The sequence below is a fragment of the Leucoraja erinacea genome, chromosome 2 (genome assembly GCF_028641065.1).
Source record: "Leucoraja erinacea ecotype New England chromosome 2, Leri_hhj_1, whole genome shotgun sequence".
Lineage (NCBI taxonomy): Eukaryota > Metazoa > Chordata > Chondrichthyes > Rajiformes > Rajidae > Leucoraja > Leucoraja erinaceus.
In genome coordinates, this window is record NC_073378.1 from 48,021,709 (window position 1) to 48,043,642 (window position 21,934).

The window sequence follows — 21,934 nt, forward strand, 5'->3', positions numbered from 1 at the left end:
GGCGTCACAATGTTATTGGCTGCGGGCCAGCGATCAGAGCTCTTCTCCGGCAAGGAATCCCAGACTCCGCGAGGGAAAGTCCACACAAAGTTAGAAGCTCTGCAGACCGCGGCTTCAGAATGTTATAATCCGCGGGCCAGTGATCGGTGCAATTCTTCTGGCGACCCCCGGCTCCGCGATCTGAGCTAAAGGAAGAGACCGGGCAGGCTACACGATAGAAAGTAATAATTTTTTTCTTACCTTTCGACTTTAGTGGGGAACCTGAAGAAAGACAGGTCGGGTCGCTTACATTGGCGATTCGAGCACTTTATAGCAGAACAGCACGCTACGATTGCAGATGTGGACGCCATGGCAGAAGCCAATTTACAAAAAAAAACCCTCATATATTTGATTCCCGAAATGGAGGGAAAAAATGACCCATGACCAACTACAGCTTGTTTTGCCCAGTGGTCTGTCTTGCTCCTCTAGTATCCTTGAGACTGACTGTACGTAGCGACATGTGACGTCACGCGCCCGGCTCCCGGAGACCCAATCAGCTGTGACGCCGCGCGCTCTGCTCGGGGAGAGCCAATAGCATGCGGCCATGGCCGAGTTTAAATCGTTTATTTGGAACGTGCGGCGGTTGAGGGACGAGGTTGTGTGAATGTGGAGTTTGGGCGTTTCATCGGCGGATCCCTTCTTGTAAGTCCCTTTCTATCCCCGTTACCCCGAGGGAACCGTCTCGGGCGCTGGTTACTTTGTGCGCCATAGTTTTAACTACTAATTGGTTTAGCAAGCATTCAGCAAACCCATCGTCTTACTGACGAGGAGGGGGGTGGGAGGGGGAGGGGGTGGGAGCGGGGATGTAGCGGGGCTTGGACCGCCCGGTTCACGGACAGTTTTCTTTCGTGGAAGCCCGCTTCTGCGAACGAAAGAAACGGTAAACACCACCCGAGTAAATGCTGAACCCCAGCACCCGCCAGTTGAAATAATAACGGAGGTATCTACTGGAGTTACTGCGGCGCACGACATCGGGTCCATGAGTTAACGAAGTTCACTGCCAATTACGTTTCATCTTGTGAGAATTAGAGACTGACTGTATTGAACAACGGGAAGTTCGGCATGAACACGAGTTATAACAGAACTACATGTAACGCTAAAGAGTACGGACAGACCATGGAGCCTAATATTATATCTCATGGTTTTCCAGTCGGCTTCGTATCGTGTTACAATTGTACATTGAGGTGAGAGGTCGTTGATCCCGGCGGTTATTCTCTTTACAGATGTAAGATATTACGGCTTCGGCATGTAGATAGAAGCGTACACGGGTTTTCAGTACACGCTGTTGCCAGCAAAGATTGTTCCTCTATAATCTTTGGTTGCCAGTGAGGGTTATTTATTTCATAAAAGTTCACTGCGCATACGCACACATTCACGAGACTGATAAGATATCGAATATATCACATGACACAAATCAAACCATTCTAGTACTCTACTTAAAGTTACAGTTACCGTTATATACTGCTCTCCCCATAGAAATTAAAATAACTTGTCAATTAGATAAACAAGAGTAATTTTATGAATGTAATCTGACGACTGGATTACGCACTCTTTCTGATCTCCTGAGTGGTTCAGGGGCAGTGTCAGGTCAGATGAGAAGCGATCCTTCAGACTAACATATCCGTGCCAAGCTAGATGCCCATATATGATAGTCCCATTTGCCCACATTTGACCGGTATCCGTCTAAACCTTTCATAGAAACATAGCAAATATGTGCAGGAGTAGGCCATTCGGCCCTTTGAGCCTGCACCACCATTCAATATGATCATGGCTGATCATCCAACTCAGTATCTTGTACCAGCCTTCTCTCCACACCCCCTGATCCCTTTAGCCACAAGGGCCACATCTAACTCCCTCTTAAATATAGCCATTGAACTGGCCTCAACTACATTCTGTGGCAGAGAATTCAAGAGATTCACCACTCTCTGTGTGAAAAATGTTTTCCTCATCTCGGTCCTAAAAGATTTCCCCCTTATCCTTAAACTGTGGCCCCTTGTTCTGGAACAATGTTCATGATCATTTACCTTTGTCTCGACTTTGGAGACTCTGATTTTACATCTGAACTTGGAATAATACCAAAGCCTGACAGATCTACTTCTTGTTTAAGAAGGAACTGCAGATTCTGGAAAATCAAAGGTAGACAAACATGCTGGAGAAACTCAGCGGGTGCAGCAGCATCTATGGAGCGAAGGAAATAGGCAACGTTTCGTGCTGAAACCCTTCATCAGATCTACTTCTTTGACTATGCTTTGCTCTTGTATCGGTTCATCCCTTGCTGGGATCATATGGTTTACAGTGCCCTCCATAATGTTTGGGACAAAGACCTATCATTTATTTATTTGATTCATGGACATTGTCAGTTGCTGTGTGACTTTCTGGTGATGCTCTACCAGGCCTGTATTGCAGCCATCTTTAGTTTATGCTTGTTTGAGGTGCTAATCCCCTTCAGGTTTATCTTCAGCATATAAAAGGCATGCTCACTTGGGTTCAGATTGGGTGATTGACTTGGCCACTCACGAATTGACCATTTTTTAGCTTTGGAAAAACTCCTTTGTTGCTTTAGCAGTATGTTTGGGATTATTGTCTTGCTGTAGAATGAACTGCTGGCCAATGAGTTTTGAGGCATTTGTTTGAACTTGAACAGATCGGATGTGTCTATACACTTCAAAATTCATTATGCTACTACCATCAGCAGTTGTATCATCAATGAAGATAAGTGAGCCAATCACTTAAGTCAGCAGCCATACATGCCCAGGCCATAGCACCCCCACCACTGTTTCACAGATGAGATGGTATGCTTTGGATCTTGGGCAGTTCCTTCTCTCCTCCATACTTTGCTCTTTTCCACCACTCGGATATAAGTTAATCTTTGTCTCGTCTGTCCACAAGACCCTTTTCCAGAACTGTGGTTGTTGTTTTAAGTACTTCTTGGCAAACTAACCTGGCCATCCTATTTTTGCGGCTAACCAGTAGTTTGGATCTTGCAGTGTAGCCTCTGTATTTCTGTTCATGACATTTCCTGCGGACAGTGGTCATTGACAAATCCACACCTGACTCCTGAAGAGTTTCTGAGCTGTTGGACAGGTGTTTGAGGATTATAGAGAGAATTCTTCTGTCATCAACTGTGGAGGTCTTCCTTGGCCAGCCAGTCCCTTTGCGATTAGTGAGCTCACCAGTGCTCACTCTTCTTAATGATGTTCCAAACAGTTTAGTAAGCCTAAGGTTTGGCTGATGTCTCAAACATTTTTATTCTTATTTCTCAGTCTCACAATGGTCTATTTGATTTAATTGGCACAACTTTGGTCCTCATGTTGATAAACAGCAATAACAATTTCCAAAGGTGATGGAAAGACTGGAGGATAGACTAGGTGCTGAGAGCTCTCTTATACCTGCATTAAGGATGAAATTAAACACTCCTGAGCAATTACACCCGTGAAGCCATGTGTCCCAAACATTATGGTGCCCTGAAATGGGGGGGGGGGGGGGGGGGGGGGGGGACTGTATAAACACAACTGTAATTTCTACATGGTGAAACCAAAATGTATAAAAATGGCCTTTATTAAAATCTGACAATGTGCACTGACTTTTTTTTCTCTATTATAAATCTCAAATTGTGGAGCGCAGATGCAAATAAATTATGAGTGTTTGCCCCAAATATTATGGAGGGCACTGTATGTACACACTTCAAACACGTCCTCCAAATTCTACCAAGAGCCTCCTGGTACCACACTTCAACTACTGTTCCCACCTCCCATTTATTTGCTTTGTAAGGGGGGGGCTGAGAACACAAACCTGATCAAGAGTATTGAACCCACGTTCTTTTTGACTTTCTGATCAGATTGTTTGCGTTCAACCACGGGAGATGGGTTGGGTAGAATCAAACTCGGTCTCGTTCTGAGCCTTTTCATGAGAAGTTCAGCTGTGGTATACCGTGTGGTAGCTTGTGGCGTGGTACGATATTTCAGTAAATAGCTCGCTGCTGTGACATACTAAATTTTGAATTCCGTTCAAGAACTTATTTCTTGAGGTCTCCTTTGACTATCCTGACTGACCTTTCAGCTGTGCCATTAGATGCCAGCTGATAAGTTGGCATTAAGATGCACTTGATACCATTTAGCTTCATGAAAGATTGGAGCAGTGCAGCACCAAATTGGGGGTTGTTGTCAGAGCCAAGCTCTTCAGGTAATCCATGACATGCAAAGATAGACTGCAATGCGTCTTTTGTTCTTTCTGTGGTTGTGTTTGTACTTGTATGTATCACCTCAATCCACTTTGAGTGGCTATCTACCAAAACAAGAACATTATTATTCCCATGTTCACAAAAATCCACATGAACCCTCTGAAAAGGTCTAGTAGGCCAAGACCATGTTTGCAAAGGGGTTTGGGCAGGCCTACTTCCACAACTCTGACAAGTGATACATTTTCTTTCAGCAGCAATTTCAGCTGCTATGACTGAAAAGTAATTGTCCACTGCTTCTGTGACATAGATAGCGCCTTCAGTGCCCACATCTGATTCTTCATGAGGCAAAAGCGACAATGCTTCAGCGATGGCATTTTCTTTTGAGCTACGGTACTCAATTCTGGAGTCGCACTGTGACAGGAGAACTGCCGAGCGCTGCATCCTCAAAGCTGCCACTGTAGATATTGCTGACCAAGGACCAAGAATAGTGAGAAGTGGCTTATAATCAGTAACCAGATTACAGCTTCCACGTTACCTTTCAGTGACTATGGCACTGGTCACGGTCTACAGTAGACAGTTTCCGCATCGCGTTGAGTCCTGATTTGTGCTTGCTCGCCCTATATTCTATTGTAGCTGTCAATGAACATAGCATGATGTTTCTGCAATAACTGATCCAGTTGTGTTGGTCTTCGACTTGGAATACAGATTTCCAGTTTCAGTAAGCGGAGCCAATATTTGCCCATCAACGCTTGCCTATTGACGTAACTTGCAACAACTATTGACAACTTCAAAGTCCTGCCTTTGTGTTGCACATCACAAACTATCTCTCCACATGTCTCCAATACTTTTCCTGAGTATGTTTTCAGTTGAATGTTTGTTTCTGTGATTATGCATATTCCTAAACGTGGATTCATAGGTGTCTTTGCTTATAACTGTGCAATCAGTAGCAGTATCAATACACATAGTAATGTATTGGTTGTTCACTTTGACCTTTGTCTTCCTTTCCAGACCCACTGTTCGTAGTATAGATGCTGTACAGTCCAAGTTCATTACTCTGAGTGTTCTTTGATGTTGTGAATCCCACTCATTAGATTTTGTTGAGCCTTTTGTTTTGCTTTGTTCTGTGATGGTGCTCTACTTCCTGATGCACTATGGCCTTTCTTTTGACAGTTGTAGCATGTAGAATCCTTGAACTGGCACTTATTTGCTTTGTGTTGACCATTGCATCGATAGCACATATCTGTGGGCGGCGCGACCGACGTCGCAGCGGCCTCTGCAGTTCGTCTGTCTTTTTTTGTCCCGTTGAGTGTATAGTTTGTAGTGGGTTTTTGGCTGTGTATGTGTGTGGGAGAGGGAAGCTTTTAGATCTCTTCCCTGTACGGGGACCCAACCATTTCCCTGTCGGGTCTCCGTTGTCGTTGGGGCCTAGCATGTGGAGCTCGGAGGCTCCAGCCGCGGGTCCGGTGAACTGTGACATCGGGAGCTTGCAGGTCCCCGGTGGGAAACCGCTTTGCGGCGTACCTGCAACGGCAACTTCTCCCGTCCGAATTGCGAGGCTGAAAGTGACCTAGAGAGGGGCCTTACATCGCCCGGCGCGGCTTAATCAGCCGCGGGACTTGCTAGCGTCAGCCAGGGGCTCCAACATCAAGACCCCGGAGCAGGGCCTTGCATCGCTTGGGCGCGGCTTTAAGTGGTCGGTCGGCGGCGCGACTCGCGTCGCAGCGGCCTCTGCAGTCCGTCTGTCTTTTTATTATTTTTTGTCTCGTTTGAATGTAGTTTTTATTATTTTGTGTGTGTGTTTTTTTACAAATCTATCCCCTGCACGGAGAACCCGACCCTTTCGCTGTCTGGTCTCCGTTGTCGTTGGGGCCTAGCACCGTGGAGCGGCCTCCAGCAGGAATCACCTGGGGCTCCAGTCACGGAGCTGCGGACCTACTTACCATCGTTGGTCGAGTTCGGAGCGGTGGTGGCGAGCTGCTGCGACCCGACCCCGGGGATTCGGAGGCTTACCGCAGGTCTGGTGGAAAGTGACTCCGGGAGCCCGCGGGTCCCTGCTGGCGACTTCTCCCGCCCGAGTTGCTGGGTTGAAGAGTACCTGGAGCGGGGCATTACATCACAGCCCCGCGCGGCTTGGAATGGCTGCGGGACTTTGCTAGCGCCCGCCGGGGGCTCCAACAACAAGACCCGGTGCGTGGCCTTGCATCACCCGGCTTTAATGGCCGTGGGACAATTACCATCGCCCGCCGGGGGCTTTGACTTTGACTCTGACATCGGGAGGGGAATGGGAAGTGCAGGGGAGAGATAAGTCTTTGCCTTCACAGCGAGGAGGAGATGCGCTGTGATGGATGTTTGTGTAAATTGTGTTGTGTCTTGGTTCTTTCTTGTGTGTATGACTGCAGAAACAACATTTCGTTTGAACCTCAATGGGGTTCAAATGACAAATATATTGTATTGTATTGTAAATGGCCGCGGGACTTGCTAGCGCCCACCGGGGGCTTTGACTTTGACGTCGGGAGAAGAATGGAGAGCAGGGGAAAGACAAGACTTTGCCTTCCATCACAATGAGGAGGAGATTCACTGTGATGGATGTTTGTTTAAATTGTGTTGGTGTGTGTCTTGGTTCTTTTCTTGTGTATGACTGCAGAAACCAAATTTCATTTGAACTTCATGTGAGATTCAAATGACAAATAAAAGGTATTGTATTGTATATCTGCGCTTTTCCCAGAACTTTCCTGTGAAGTCCTTATACCTGCCTTGTCGTGTTTTGGAACTGCCTTTTGACCGTTGACTGTGCCAGCATGTGTTGGTTGAAACATGTGCACTTTGACATGCCATCTCCATGGCCAAAGCAGTTTTGCATGCCAAATCGAAGATAAGGGCTGGTCTGTTCAGTAATTTTGATTGGATTCGCTCAACCAGCATTTCACATGCAAATCTATCATGCAAAGTTCGATCCATAAATGGCACAAAATTGCAGTGTAAAGACAACTTATTTAATGAGGTAATGTACTCGCCCAGTCTCACCAGACTTCAGGTTTCTTGTGCGGAGTTTGTAACTTTCTGCAATCTCTATGGGCTTAGGGTTAAAGTGAGCATCAGGTTTTGAGAGAACAGTCTCAAATGAAACTTTCCTTGCTTTCTCTGGGGCTAGGATGTTGGTGAGAGTTTCATAAACTTCAAGACCAATTTCAGTTAATAGAATGGCTTTCTTTTGTTCCTGGATGGCCTTGTTTTGTGCTCTTACCTGCACTTGATCATCATCCTCTCTCTTCAGCTTCAATAATGTAATTTGCAGTAAAAAAACATGTCCATTCGCTCACAGTACATGGTAAAGGTTTATCAATTCTTGACATAAGATATAGAATATATCACATGATACAAATCATACCATTTTAGTACTTAAAGTTACAGTTACCATTATATACACTACAGTCTTTACAGATGTCTGGCCTAGTGTAATGTAGGTGGTTCTGCTATTGTGCAATAGGCCTTGCTATAAAAACAAAGGTGTCAATGGAGAAGCGGGGGGAGGGGATGTTTATTATTGTCACGTGCACAGAGGTGCAGTGAAAAGCTTTATTTTGCATGCAATCAAATCGGATAATGTCATGCATAGATACAATCAAGCAAACTCAAGTACAATAGTGCAGAATATAGTTCTCAGCATTGTAGTGCAACAGTTCCAGAGACAAAGTCCGATGTCTGTAATGAGGTAATGAAGAATTGGACCATACCGTAGCTTATGGAAGGACCATTTAGAAGGTTACTAGACTACGTGGGACCCGTTGCGTCCCACGTTCATACGGGAGGGCTGGTCCCCAACGCAATATTCCACCTCTCCGCCAATTCCAATATTGGTGGGGGGGGGGAGGGGTAGCTTTCAGGAGTGCTAGTATGGGTGTTGTGGGCTGAATGGACTGGTTCCCAGAGGGCTAGTATTGACATTGTAAGCCAAATGGATTCTTGGGGTGGCAACTTGGTCACTCAAGCCTGATGTGATGACAGCTCACTCACGACTGGTGGGCTGACAGTTGACTCACAGCTATTCCTTGAAATTCGATTTCAAGCAGGGTGCAAGGCCACCAAATTCAAGTGCAGTTTCATACCACGTCAAGCAGGGTGCAAGGCCACTAAACTCAAGTGCAGTTTCCTACCACTTCAAGCAGGGTGCAGGGCCACCAAATGCAAGTGCTGTTTCATGCCACTTCGAGCAGGGTGCAAGGCGACCACATTCAAATGCAGTTTCATACCATTTCAAGCAGGGTGAAACCACCATAAAATCACAGTAAAACCACACTAAACACCACACTCACAGTTCAGTAGACATTCAGTGTGTTCAGTTGATTTACAGCTCAGACAGAGTCGTGACCTCTCCCTCCCCCATCTTGCAGAGACTGAGCCACACCCACACTTCCAGGTTTTATAATCCTTCCCCATCCCACTGGAAGGGGCGTGGCCTTCATGGCATGATTGACAGGAGAGAGATTCTCAACATTTTATAAACTAATAACACTTTTATTTTTCATTGATGGGAAGAATTCTCTGCACCTGATGAGCTGAGGGGGACGAGTAAGATAGCCAAAAATCACAGATATAAGTGGTAGCATTTTATCTAAAATCAATATACAGTGCAAACAGGAAGTTGTCAAGTTTAGAATTTTAATCATTTGCTATTTCAAACCAACCACCATTTGCAGTGCGTTATTTCAAACCAACCACCATTTGCAGTGCTTTATTTCAAACCAACCACATTTTCATTTTCAAACCACATTAAGGGCACTCGAGGTCAGTAAAACCATACTCACAGTTTAGTAGACATGTGTTCAGTGTTATTCGCAGCTGCGACTGAGAGACGTGATCCTCTCGCTCCCCCAACTTGCAGAGACTGACTGAGGCACTCAACACTTCTTTTATAGTCCCTCCAGAAGGGGCATGGCCTTCAGGAGAGAGAATCTCAACATTTTTTAAACACTAATAACTCTTTTATTTCTCATCAATGAGAAAAATCCTCTTGTCCTGCACAGCGGAGGGGGACTCTGAGTAAGATGGCCAAAAATCACAGCCGTAAGTGGCAGTGTTTTTTCTAAAATCAATATACAGAACAACAGGAAGTGGTCAAGATCAGACTTTTAGTAATATAGATATATAGTCATATTTATAGATAGATAGATAGATAGATAAATTTTGTAAAATCTGACTTCATTTTATGGTTTAAGGTGTTTTATGCCAATTTACATAGTCTCTGAAATGTATGTTGAAGTCGGAGATAGGGACATTTTTACCGACTCCGACTCCAGCAGCACCAAAATTACTCCAACTCCACAGCCCTGCTTGCAACCGGGGCTCTGGAATTCTGGCTGATCTGTTCCCATAGCTGACTTCCGTGGCCTTGTTTGCGGGCCGGTGTCTCAGCCCCCTAAAGGTCGTGACCTCTGGTTTGTCAAAACGGGTAATAAGCCAAGGCTCTGGAACCAAGCGTGCCAGGGTGGACTGGGAGTAAAAGAAGTGCAAGGAACAAACTTTTCTCGCCATTTTTCTTACAACTTCAACAATGTTTAACATCTCTTTTGTATCCAAATAATAAAGGATTAAGAAAGAAGATGGCTTTTGAAAACTGTCAAAAGATGTCATTCCAAGAAAATCTAGAAGCTATCAAGGAACGAATGAAAGAAAAACGAAATCAGAATCTGGCTAAAATCAACAGATCTAAACATGCCCTGAGTTCAAAAGTTACTTCCAAAGTACTGAGTAAGTATTGAATTTTATTTCTACTAAAATTTCATTTTCAGTTTCTACCAGTGCTTTTGAAACTTTTTTTTAAACATTTGACAGATAAGAGCTCTTTCACTAAAAGTATCCAAGCAAACAATCAGAGCCTAGCTTTGTCTCTACAAGCAGAAAAGAAGAAACTGAGAGTTGCATCTGATATCATTTTGGCATTGAAAAAAGAACGACAAGCAATGATGTTCTACATTCTTATGCTAAAAAAACAGCTTGAAGATCAAGTTGAGGTATTGAACCAAATCCAATTGTATTTATTTTTAATTTGTCATCATTCATTAATAATAAATGCCGTTAATTTGTGTTGTATCAAGTTATGGAAACTATTTTAAAGTCTTGGATTTTTTCTCAGTGTAGTTTATAAATGTTCGATCTGAAAAGGTTATTAAGTACCAAAATAAAAATGAGTAAATGAATGATCAGTATGATTTTTACAGTTTGAAAAGCTTATCGCTTTGGTGAAGGGAAGTTTGTGTCAATCTTCTAAATGGTATGACCGCAACCTTGCTGCTTGTGAGGGGTCAGTGGCAAAATTGCTCGACTGCTAAGCTCAAAGATGTAGAGACCTCGAGGCCACAGCCTTCTGCTCTTTTTAGTTTAGTTTATCACATGAACATTTAAAAGCTTTTTTGTTGCGTGTTAACCAGTCTGCAGAAAGACAATACATGATTGCAAACGATCCATTTAAAGTGTACTTTGCTTACCCATGGATGAAGACATTTCTTATCATCCCTGTCCTCTGTGATCTCAAATGTGAAATAGAAGACCTTGTAATCCATTGCCAGGCATTTTGGTTTTGTAAATGGGAGTGATATTTGAAATTATTACATTTGTTAAAACTAATAACGGCTCCATTTGTTCAGCCAAGTTAGATGTGTTGATAACAATTCTATATATTTAATGTTTATTTACAAGAGATTTCAAGATTTTATTTGTTTTTAAAGTTTTCAATTGTTGCATTCAGTAGGCCAGTCAACATCTGTTATGAAAATAAATCATTGCAGATACAGGCCTTTTGTAAAACCGATTACATTAAAATGTTTGGTCCTAATAGTGATGGCTATCATCACAGTTACTAGCTTGGTTCTCCCGAGAATAATCCATATTTGCATTAGAAAGCATGACTTTTTTTACTGATTGAAGTATTGTGCTAAAATTGAGTTAGACATTTTTTCAGCAAAGCATAAATAATGAAGAACCATTGTAATACCCAGTGTTATGGTTGTTACAGAATTTGAGATTCATCCCCGATTCTGTCAGAGAAAATCTAAGCATCTTTGAACAGGATTTGGTGCATAGTTTACCAAATTGTTCGTCGCCCATTGAACCTGTCATTCAGTGAGTATATTATGAAATATTAGAATTGGGTGTGGGATGGAGAATTTAAATATCAGGTAACTGGAAGCTCGACTCCAACATCAATGTTGACTACAGTACCCACTGCCCCATTTCATTTAAGGACTGCATTCCATGCCCTTAGTTTCTGTATTTCTGTTGTTTATGTCCTTTTGATGATGGTGGCTTTCCTCTACCATAGTTGATAAAATCTGTCACCACAAATCATTTATTATCCTGCTCTTGTCCCTTTTCTTCCTGGCTGAGGAAAACGTTCCACTGATCTTCACCGTCCACCTCAGCCCCCTAATGCCCCTGTCCCACTTAGGAAATCTGAACAGAAACCTCTGTAGAGTTTGCGCCCCACCCAAAGTTTCCATGCAGTTCCCGGAGGTTGCAGGTGGTTGCAGGTAGTGAGACTGACAAAAACCTCCGGGAACCACATGGAAACCTTGGGTGGGGCGCAAAGTCTCCAGAGGTTTCCGTTCAGGTTTCCTAAGTGGGACGGGCATAAAGGTCAAGGCACCTGTGCATTTTCTGGCAACTTCAAAAGGATTCCATCCCATATGCACCTTTGCTTTCTCTCCTCCAACAAATACTTCCTGCTGGAAATGTGATACAACACCTGCTTTTGTTAATATAGCCTTTTTTAACTACAGTAGTTTGAATTATTTTGAAAACATCTGGACAAATTATCTTTTTGGATACAAGTGTGTTAAAAAAAAAAAAAACTCTCGGTGTAATGTCTTTTTTTAATGGCTTTTTTTCAGCGATGTTGCAAAGGATATTTCATTGGAAAACTCCGGAGCTGATTGCAACACACCTGCAGTGAACTTAACTGTAGTATCCAGTCTAGAGGACAAACAACCTACTTCAGTAAAGATATCGAGTGGTAAGACTGCACATTAATCTTAAGGACGAGAAGAAAATACTCTTAAATCAAGATAAAGTTTCTTCCATGAAGTTCCAGTGAGCTTGGAAGGAGTACCTGTCATACAGGATTACAGGATTTGCCTGGATAACATGTAAGGTTTTCCCACTCCATCTTGGCATATGTGCCAATAATAAACCAATACCAACCCTACATCAACACTACTCTGGGTGTTCTATGTTTTGGTGGTCTAGTTCACTTGGAATACCTGATAATTAATTGTATTTTTATCATTGATGTGCCAGTAAAGCCGAAGCAATTAAGAATTTAGTGTAAGAAGCAACTGTAGATGCTGGTTTATACCGAAGATAGACAAAAAGCTCTAGTAACTCAGCGGGACAGGTGGTACGGAAGAAGGGTCTCGACCCGAAACATCACCCATTCCTTCTCTCCAGAGACCCTGCCTGTCTCGCTGAGTTACTCCAGCTTTTTGTGTCTATCTTTGCAAATAAGAATTTCATTGTTCCAGTTTATATTTAGTGCATATGACACACACTCTTGATTCTTTTAAAGCAGTTTATTGACCTTAAACCAACTTACCATGATTTTGATAATTAATGGAAAATGTTGGTTTCAGTTTACAGGTCGAATGTATGTTTGACCTGGGAAGTGTGACAAACCTGCATTCAATTCTGTAATGCTAAACAAAAGCAAACTTTGCAATTGTTTAGGTCAGTTCACCAAACGTATTTGCTATTTAAACAAAAGGATATTAATCTGTGATTTCTAAGTATTTCAAGACTTTGTTTAAAAAAAGATTTGTTTTGTTTTCAAAAAGGGAGAAGATCTGCATATCATCTAAGGCCAGTCTCTGATAGCAATGCAGTAACTTCATTTGATGATGAATATATTGAAAGACTCGAGTTGCCAAAGGGGGTTTCAAGGAGAAGGCGAACTGGGAGGAAAAAGCCCTGTGGCCTTGGACACTTGGACACTTTTCACATTTCTGAAAATGACTCCGAAATATCTTGGGCAAATGAAGAAGAAAAGTTTGCCAGGCTTCGACCCAGAAAAGAAAAACAAAATTACCTGGATTGCAGTGATACTTATAATTTTGACAATGAAGAGTGCATTCATCTTACACCTTTTCGCAGGAAAGATGAATCTATTGCAGTTGGGAATGTGGACAATACCAAAACCTGTTCAGAAGATGAGTTGGATGAAAGCCTTTATAGACCCCCTGCTGATAAAAGACGTAGAAAATCAAATTATAATGAAGTTAAAAATGAAGGGACAGCAGCTTTAACCACCAGCCTCAGATCAAGCAGAGCAAGTGTAACTCTCCAAAAAAGGGTGCACAAAGATCGTGAAATGAAAGAAGAGCAGATCAATGGCAAGTAGAAGTAAATTTGTCATTTTGATCAGTTGTTTAACACAGTTATTTAAAAGCCTTGCTCTGATTCTGTCGACCTATTTTTCTGATAACTACTTATTCCCTGGCTACAATACTGGATAAGAAGTAGATATCCTCAGCATTGGGCACTTACTTTGTGTACAATATATATGTACAAGACTTCCCTGAACTGGAAGTGTACTGCATTGAAACAACTTCCTTGCTGATTTCTGCATTAACATCCTAGTGCTCCTGCTTCATTTTTCTTCTATTCATACTAAATGGGTACCCATTAAGGGTGATATGGGCAGGAAAAGGCTGTTGTATATTTGAACTATTTGTCAATGCCTTGGTACTGTCTTATGATGAAATCCAATAACTAGTTACCTGGAGAGAGTGGTTGTACAGTTGGAGGGCAGGGGGGGGATCACAGAGAGGGGGCAGTTAGAGAGGAGGTTGTTCACGGAGAGGTGGCAGTTAGAGAGGAGGTTGTTCACAGAGAGGGGGCAGTTAGAGAGGAGGTTGTCACAGAGGGGGCAGTTTGTGTACCAACTAGTTACCTGGTACTGGTCAATCTCTAAATATTGCACTGCTCAGTTGGTGGTTTTTGTATTTTGACTTCCTTTCTTTGAAGGATAATTTAAAGTAGTTTGAAGGATTCACAGATTTGTTAACAACTGGAATTAAGTGGTTAGAGAATCTCAAAGTGGTTTGTGTACTTACTTGCCTTTTGTACCAGCTGATAATTGGTTGAGAGAGATTTCAACTTACTGCAATGCTTGTGATAGGGGAGAATGGCCAGCTCTTTCCTGGTGTGATTATCTTAACGAATATTGGGCCAGGATTTAGTTTTGAAGTTCTGACTTTAATCCACTGCCATACTTGAAATAGATTTGCATCTGAATAGATAGAATTCCTGCTTTTAAGTCATGAAGTATCACTTGACCAGTGGCTTTTTCCCATCCAAGGGAACAAGGAATGAAATCTGCTTTAATTGTCTTATTCCTAGAGTGCATGTTCACACATATTCCTTTTACAATGTCTGCTTTTTAACTGATAAACTCTTGAAATGGTGTTGACATTAATTATTTGAATGTCTTTATTTTATGGATAATAGGTTGTGCAGAGTAACAGTGAAAGTAAGTGGTTCTAATTTATTTTGTTCGATAGTTATACCCAATGAATATGAAGGTTGTAAAAAGACTGAAAAGGATGTGCAGTTGCATATTGAGTCGGGCGGTACACCAAGAAACATTTCTGTCAAACCCCAAGGCATGAAGCGTTTTCTAAATTCTGAAGGAAGCCGTATTGTTGAATGTCTCAAACCTGCACTGAAGAAATGCTTATTACTGGAACAAGAAGGGGAGAAAATTCAAGATGGTGGGATGGGTAAGCAAATAAATACATTCTTAAAGAAACAGGGTATGGATATTATTACCAAATTGTATTAGCTCGAGTAGGCGGCACTCGTACAGTGGTAGAGTAGCTGTCTCGCAGTACCAGAAACTGGTTCGATCCTGACTACAGGTGCTGTCTGTGTGGAGTTTGTACGTTCTCCCTGTGACCGCATGGGTTTTTTCCGGCTGCTCTGGTTTCCTCTCACATTCCAGGTTTGAAGGTTAATTGACTTCGGTAAAATGGTCCCGAGTGTGTAGGATAGAACTTTTGCATGGGTGATTGTTGGTCAGTGCGAACTCTGAGCCGAAGGGCTTGTTTCCATACTGTATCTTTAAACTAAATTAGACTAGTGTGAAAGGAAATTATACCGATAGCAAAGAGATGCTCTACGTTAGATTTATTTCCTGTGATGGTTAGTATCGTTTTAGTTTATTGTAAGGGTATTATTGAAGTTTTGATTTATATAAGAAAATTAATAAGAATTTTAAACTTTGGTGTTGGATCACTAATTAATTAATCGAAACGCTTTAAAACAGAATATACTAACAATTCCTTACAAACAATGCTCATTTCTGGTAAATGTATTAAAAAAAAAATCAGCAATGTCCATTGTGAAACTATGCCTAGAGCACAGCTGTATTTACAAAATATTTTTTTTTACGATGTTTTACTGATGCAAACATTTTTCTCAAAACAGTGAAAGGCTTTGGAAATCGTTTCAGCTTGAGCGATGTCACCAATTGTTCATCACTACCCGCTGTAAACATGAAAAAGAATGTGGTAGAACAAACAAATACGGTTTCACCCAAAGCTGCTCATAAACGGCGATGCACCATCCTTGTAAATTACAAGGAACCCAGTCTCCATTTGTAAGTTGTACTTATCCTTGTATATCCAAAAAGTTACTTTGGAAGTGCCTTTGGACGAAGGCACCTCTAAACTCTTATTCTAGAATTGTGCACTCCAGTTCCACTTTAGGAACCTTTTCCACACATTCTTAAGTTCCTACTTGAATGTGTGAAATAGCTCTTGATCTTTTATTACCATTTTTATTCTTTGTAATTATTATCTGCCCCTTTTTTACTTATTCACTTAATAAAGCTTATGACCAGGCAGCTACTTGACTTGGAAGGTAAAGAGAAAATCTTTCAATTTGTCTTCACATCTTAAAAGACAATGGTGTCTGATTACTTTGAGGAAACCATGTGGGTTTTGTTTTCTGCTTCCCAATTTCAAATTAACTTTGAAGTGCTTCTCTAGTTCTCGTTCAAAATAATAATAACCAATTAGACACTGTGTAATACAATAGTGTTCCCTAATTTATTGATCGTGTAATTCATATTGTGGAAATGTGCATTGTATCTGAAATGCCAGTCTGTATCTTTATTTGAATTTCTAGCTGAGATTCGTTGGAAGATTTTGCATAAGGATGCAAATAATGAGTGCAGATTTGATTTTCTCACCTTGAGTAGCATTGAGCTAATTAGATTCAATTGATTAAACTCTCAAGGGAGATAAAAATATGGAACAAGAGCTTCCATTTAGTCCTTATCTGTATCGTTGTTATCCGTGCACTTTACCAATTCAAAACCACCTCAGCTGACCGAGCGCCTTCCATACATACAATCACTTCCAAATTCCATATGTATACCAGTTCACATGAATCCCATAATTGATAATTCTCTGAGATGACAAAGCTGGTGAGGCGCAGGAGGAGCCCCACAGAGCCCAGTCCCTCTACGCACTAGAGTCTCCCAACCCCTGCAGAGTAGTTCCACAGCAATGGAGTGAGTGGCCCCCAGCCAGCAACTGGAATGAATGGCTGCAGTTTGACAAAGACGTGAGCATACATCAGTCAAGCCACAGCCAAAGGAGATGTAGATCGCCGACTCCAAACAGTGACTGCCATCATTGTCAGTTATGCATCGGAAAGATTTGGCCATCGTGAGAAAGGTAACACCAAGTCCACCACCTACACCATGAACCGCAGGGCCACCAAAATACATCAACTGCGGCTGGAGCTTCAAACCCTCAAAAACCAGTACAAGACATCTACCGAAGAGGAGAAGCAAGCCTTGGCCGACCTACGAAACATCCTAAGGGAAAAGTCTTATGACCCTCCGCAGAGCAGAGTGGCACAGGAGAAGAGGAAGAGCTAGGAAGCGAGCTGCGTTCATTTCCAATCCCTTTGGCTTTACCAGGCGATTACTTGGAGACTAGCGCAGTGGCCGCCTCGTGCTCAACAGATGAAGTAAATCACTTCCTCCATGACACCCTGAGCGATCCAATGAGAGAACAGGAGCTCGAACCCAACAAAGCTCTCATCAGCCCAGCCCCCGCAACAACAGAGTTCAATCTGAGGGAGCCGCGTCCGAAGGAGGTGGAGGTCGTCAAGGCGGCACGCTCAGCCTCTGCTCCAGGCCCTAGTGGCGTACCATACATAGTGTACAGGCGCTGCCCAGAGCTCCTTCGCCACCTATGGAAGATCTTGAAGGTGGTATGGCGAAGGGGGAGAGTTGCTGACCAGTGGAGCGCTGAGGGAGTTTGGATTCCGAAAGAGGAAAACTCAAAAAAATCAATCAGTTTCGGTCAATCTCGCTGCTGAGCGCCGAAGGGAAGGTGTTTTTCAGCATTGTCTCCCTAAGTAACTGAGTTTCTCCTCAAAAACAGCTACATCGACCCCTCAGTGCAGAAGGGTGGGATTCCGGGAGTTCCCGGCTGCTTGGAGCACACTGGAGTAGTTACGCAGCTCATTAGATAAGCCCATGAATACAGAGGCGACCTAGTTGTTCTGTGGTTGGACCTTGCCAATGCCTATGGGTCCATACCGCACAAACTGGTTGAGCTTGCTCCACACCGACACCATGTTCCCAGCAAGATCAAGGTCCTGATCCTGGATTATTACCATAATTTCAGGCTGAGGGTGACTTCTGGGTCAGAAACATCTGACTGGCATCAGCTTGGAAAAGGAATAATAACGGGCTGCACCATTTCTGTTATTCTTTTTGCTCTTACCATGAACATGGCGGCCAAGTCAGCCGAGGTGGAATGCAGAGGCCCCCTAACCAAGTCTGGTGTACGACAGCCCCCAATAAGAGCTTTTATGGACGATATTACCATCACCACAACATCGGTCCCAGGAAGTAGGTGAATTCTACAAGGTCTTTAGAAACTTATCACCTGGGCAAGGATGAGTTTCAAGCCAACAAATTCAAGGTCCATGATGCTGAAGAAGGGGAAGGTGACTGACAGATTCTACTTCTTACTATCCGGAACTGCCATTCCCTCCATCATTGAGCAACCTGTCAAGAGTTTGGGGAAGGTTTTTGACGCAACTCTGAAAGACTCCGCCGCCATTCAAAAGTCCATCAAAGACCTTGAAGCCTGGCTCACCAAAGTCGACAAGTCGCGTCTGCCAGGCAGATTCAAGACCTGGATCTATCAGCATTCCATCCTGCCCCGAGTCCTGTGGCCTCTGCTGGTTTACGCTGTTCCATTGACCACAGTTGAGACCCTCGAAAGGAAGATCAGCCGCTTTCTCTGCAGGTGGCTTGGCCTTCCCCGCAGCCTCAACAGTGTTGCACTGTATGGGACCAGTAACATCTTGCAGCTCCCATTCAGTGGCCTCACGGAAGAGTTTATGGTGGCGCGAACAAGAGAAGCTCTGCAGTACAGGGACTCCAGGGACCAGAAGGTGTCATCGGCTGGCATCGAGGTGAGAACAGGGGGGAAATGGAGGGCGGAGAAAGCAGTGGAGTTGGCAGAATCACACCTAGGCAAAAGGCATTGGTGGGAGTCATGGCAACTGGCAGAGTGAGTTTGGGATACTTCCCTAAGGCAAGGCCGAGGGCAAGGAGAGACACCATATAATCCAGGAAGAGGTCCGAGCAGGTGTGGAGGAAGAGCATGTGAGCAGGACGGTGGGGCTCAGGCAGCAGGGAGCGTTGACAAGGTGGGAGAGCATACCGCAGCGCAGGATTATCTGGTCAAACATCATGCACAGACTTCCAGCGCGTTCGGTTCCTTGTCCAAGCTGTCTACAATGCCCTACCAAGCCCAGCAAATCTCCACGTCTGGGGCAAGAGCGAGACACCTTCCTGCCCACTTTGCTCTGGAAGAGGATCATTAGAACATCTCCTCAGTAGCTGCCCAAAGTCCCTTGGAGAAGGTCGCTATCGGTGGCGCATTGACCAGGTGCTCAAGGTGGATGCTGAAAGCATAGCCACTACCATCGGTAACAGCAAACACCACCACGCCCCAAAGAAATCAATCACTTTTGTCAAAGCTGGAGAGAAGCCTCGACCACAACCAAAAACAAGGACAGGCCTCCTCTACACAGCCACTGACTGGCAGCTGCACATCGATCTGGTCAAACAAGTGAACTTTCCACAGCACATCACAGCAACATCGCTCCGGCCAGACATGATCGTCACCTCCGAAGTGACATAACAGCTGATCACTCTGGAGCTGGCAGTGCCCTGGGAAGAGTGTATTGAAGAGGCTAATGAGAGGAAACGTGCAAAGTACCAGGTGGTGATGTGCCAGGACAGCAACTGGAAGACATACTATGGGTGGGCTCCAGAGGCTTTGCAGGATGCTCACTGCAAAGTCCTCAACCAGTTGGGCATTACAGGGCTGGCAAAGAAGAGGGCCATTCAATCTGCAAACGAAGCTGCAGCAAAAGCCACTAGGTGGTTTTGGGTTAAGAGTGCTGATCCGTGGGCGGTTGCTGCTGGGACGCAAGTCGGGGCTTGATCAACGCTGGCTGGGTCGCCTGAGCGAGGGTGTTTGATGTTGTGAAACCTGAAACACCCTATGACCCTAGGTCACATCACTGAGGATGCGTCCCAGCGCACCTAGAAGATGTATCTTTCACAATCACACATTCACTCCTGGTTTTGCAGTCTATAAAAATGTCTTCCTTGTTTGCAAATTCCACTGTGCTGTAATCAAGTGTAGTCCTAAAAGTCTCAAATTCACACTTCCTGTCTTCCAGTTCTCATCTTGTGGGTGCCTGAGTTTAATCATTCTTCTATCCTTAATAAAGCAATCAGCCAGCACTCTCTTTCCACCAACTTCCCCTTTCTTTCCTTTTACAATTTTGAATATTCTCTCATGATTTATGAAATATTTAATACAACTTTATTAAATGCAATTGCAATGGAAGCTGGTTCTAAGCAAATGTTACCTTTTATACTGAACTTCCTCACTTTCCTGTTGATTAATCCACAAAGTAGATTGCCCTGGGGAGTAGAATAATTTTTGGCATCTTGCTTCAGTCTTGAGATACTCTCAATCAGTTTGGATACAAAAATAGCACAATTACAAGTGGTTGTGCTTTCTATTTCAGATATTTGTGATCATGTTGAATTCATCAAGTTTTGTGCTGTGTTGCTTCTATATCTATCCACATCTATAAAATTTAATGTCCATCCAAACCCAGTAACAAATGAAATTCTTGCATCAGCAACAGCACAATTGGTTAAGGAAGTGACCAGCATTATTAAACATGAAGAACTAACAGACATAAGGATTAATTGATTTTTTAATCTGTTCAACAGGAAATTGCGAAGAGGAGACAAATACACTGACACCCAATTTTTGAATTCGCCAATATTTAAACAGAAAAAGACTGATGGATCAAAACGCAAATCTGGGAAAAAACGATCTTTAAGTAGATACGACGAAGTTTTTGTCGGCAGCTGATAATTTCCACTAAATATGAACTATGAGATAATGCTTAGATTTCTAATATTAGTTTTTGTTGATGTTGGTTTTTTATTTGTCCTATTAAAAATTAATAGCTTCCAATGTATCTTAGATGCTCTAGAATTTTTTTTTAAAGTACATCTTCACACCATTTGACAATTGGTCATTTATGTGATGCCTAATTTCTTTATCAAACTGCTTAGACCATGCAGTTAAATCAGTATCGTGTACAGGTGCTCCTCAACTTACGATGAGGTTACGTCCGATAAACCCGTTGTAAATTGAAAATATTGTAAGTCGAAAATGCATTTAATACACCTAACCTACCAAACATTCTCTTTCTTCTGCTGGGTCGTGTCTTTTTTTTTTTTTTTTTTTCTCTTGGGAAGCAGCACGATCTTGATGTTGGGCACTTTGTTTAGCAATATGTTTTTGAGGTGCAGTTCTATTCACATAGTATTCTTTTTCATCAGAACATCGTAATGATCAAGTGAGCACATCATTCTTGTCACTTTAAGAGTGCTACTACGGCAGCAGCAAGAGAAGTTTACTCATTTTTAGAGAAACATTCATTTTGTATGGGATAATTTAATCTCAAAGAATAATCTTTTTTTTAAACTATATTGGCTCTAATTGGATTTAATTCATCACTCTCTGTACCTTCCTCTCTTTATTGTCACATTTTTATTTTGAAATTATGGTTGGCAATGCAAAAACATTAGAATAGAATAGAAATAGAATACCTTTATTGTCATTCAGACCTTACAAAAACTGCTAGAGTCAGTTATTATAGATGGGATAGCAGCACATTTGGAAAGTGGTGAAATCATTGGACAAAGTCAGCATTGATTTACGAAAGGTAAATCATGTCTGACGAATCTTATAGAATTTTTCGAGGATGTAACTAGTAGCGTGGATAGGGGAGAACCAGTGGATGTGGTGTATCTGGACTTCCAGAAGGCTTTCGACAAGGTCCCACATAAGAGATTAGTATACAAACTTAAAGCACACACGGCATTGGGGGTTCAGTATTGATGTGGATAGAGAACTGGCTGGCAAACAGGAAGCAAAGAGTAGGAGTAAACGGGTCCTTTTCACAATGGCGGGCAGTGACTAATGGGGTGCCGCAAGGCTCAGTGCTGGGACGCCAGCTATTTACAATATATATTAATGATCTGGATGAGGGAATTGAAGGCAATATCTCCAAGTTTGCGGATGACACTAAGCT

At 42.9% G+C, this 21,934-nt stretch overlaps 1 protein-coding gene across 2 annotated transcripts; it reads left to right on the forward strand.

Annotated features, from left to right (window-relative positions):
- Window positions 1-536: 536 nt before the first annotated feature.
- Window positions 537-21,039, forward strand: LOC129709796 (shugoshin 1-like). 2 transcript variants are annotated; one of them, XM_055656394.1, is made up of 9 exons: window positions 537-681; window positions 9,806-9,967; window positions 10,052-10,230; window positions 11,232-11,338; window positions 12,106-12,227; window positions 13,045-13,599; window positions 14,770-14,988; window positions 15,695-15,866; window positions 20,559-21,039. In XM_055656394.1, exons 2-9 carry the CDS (start codon window positions 9,820-9,822, stop codon window positions 20,701-20,703), a joined length of 1,647 nt encoding a protein of 548 aa, XP_055512369.1. In that variant the 5' UTR covers window positions 537-681; window positions 9,806-9,819; the 3' UTR covers window positions 20,704-21,039. The 2 variants fall into 2 exon arrangements, with proteins under 2 accessions (XP_055512369.1, XP_055512378.1); XM_055656403.1 differs by lacking the exon at window positions 537-681 and adding an exon at window positions 906-1,223.
- Window positions 21,040-21,934: the final 895 nt, after the last annotated feature.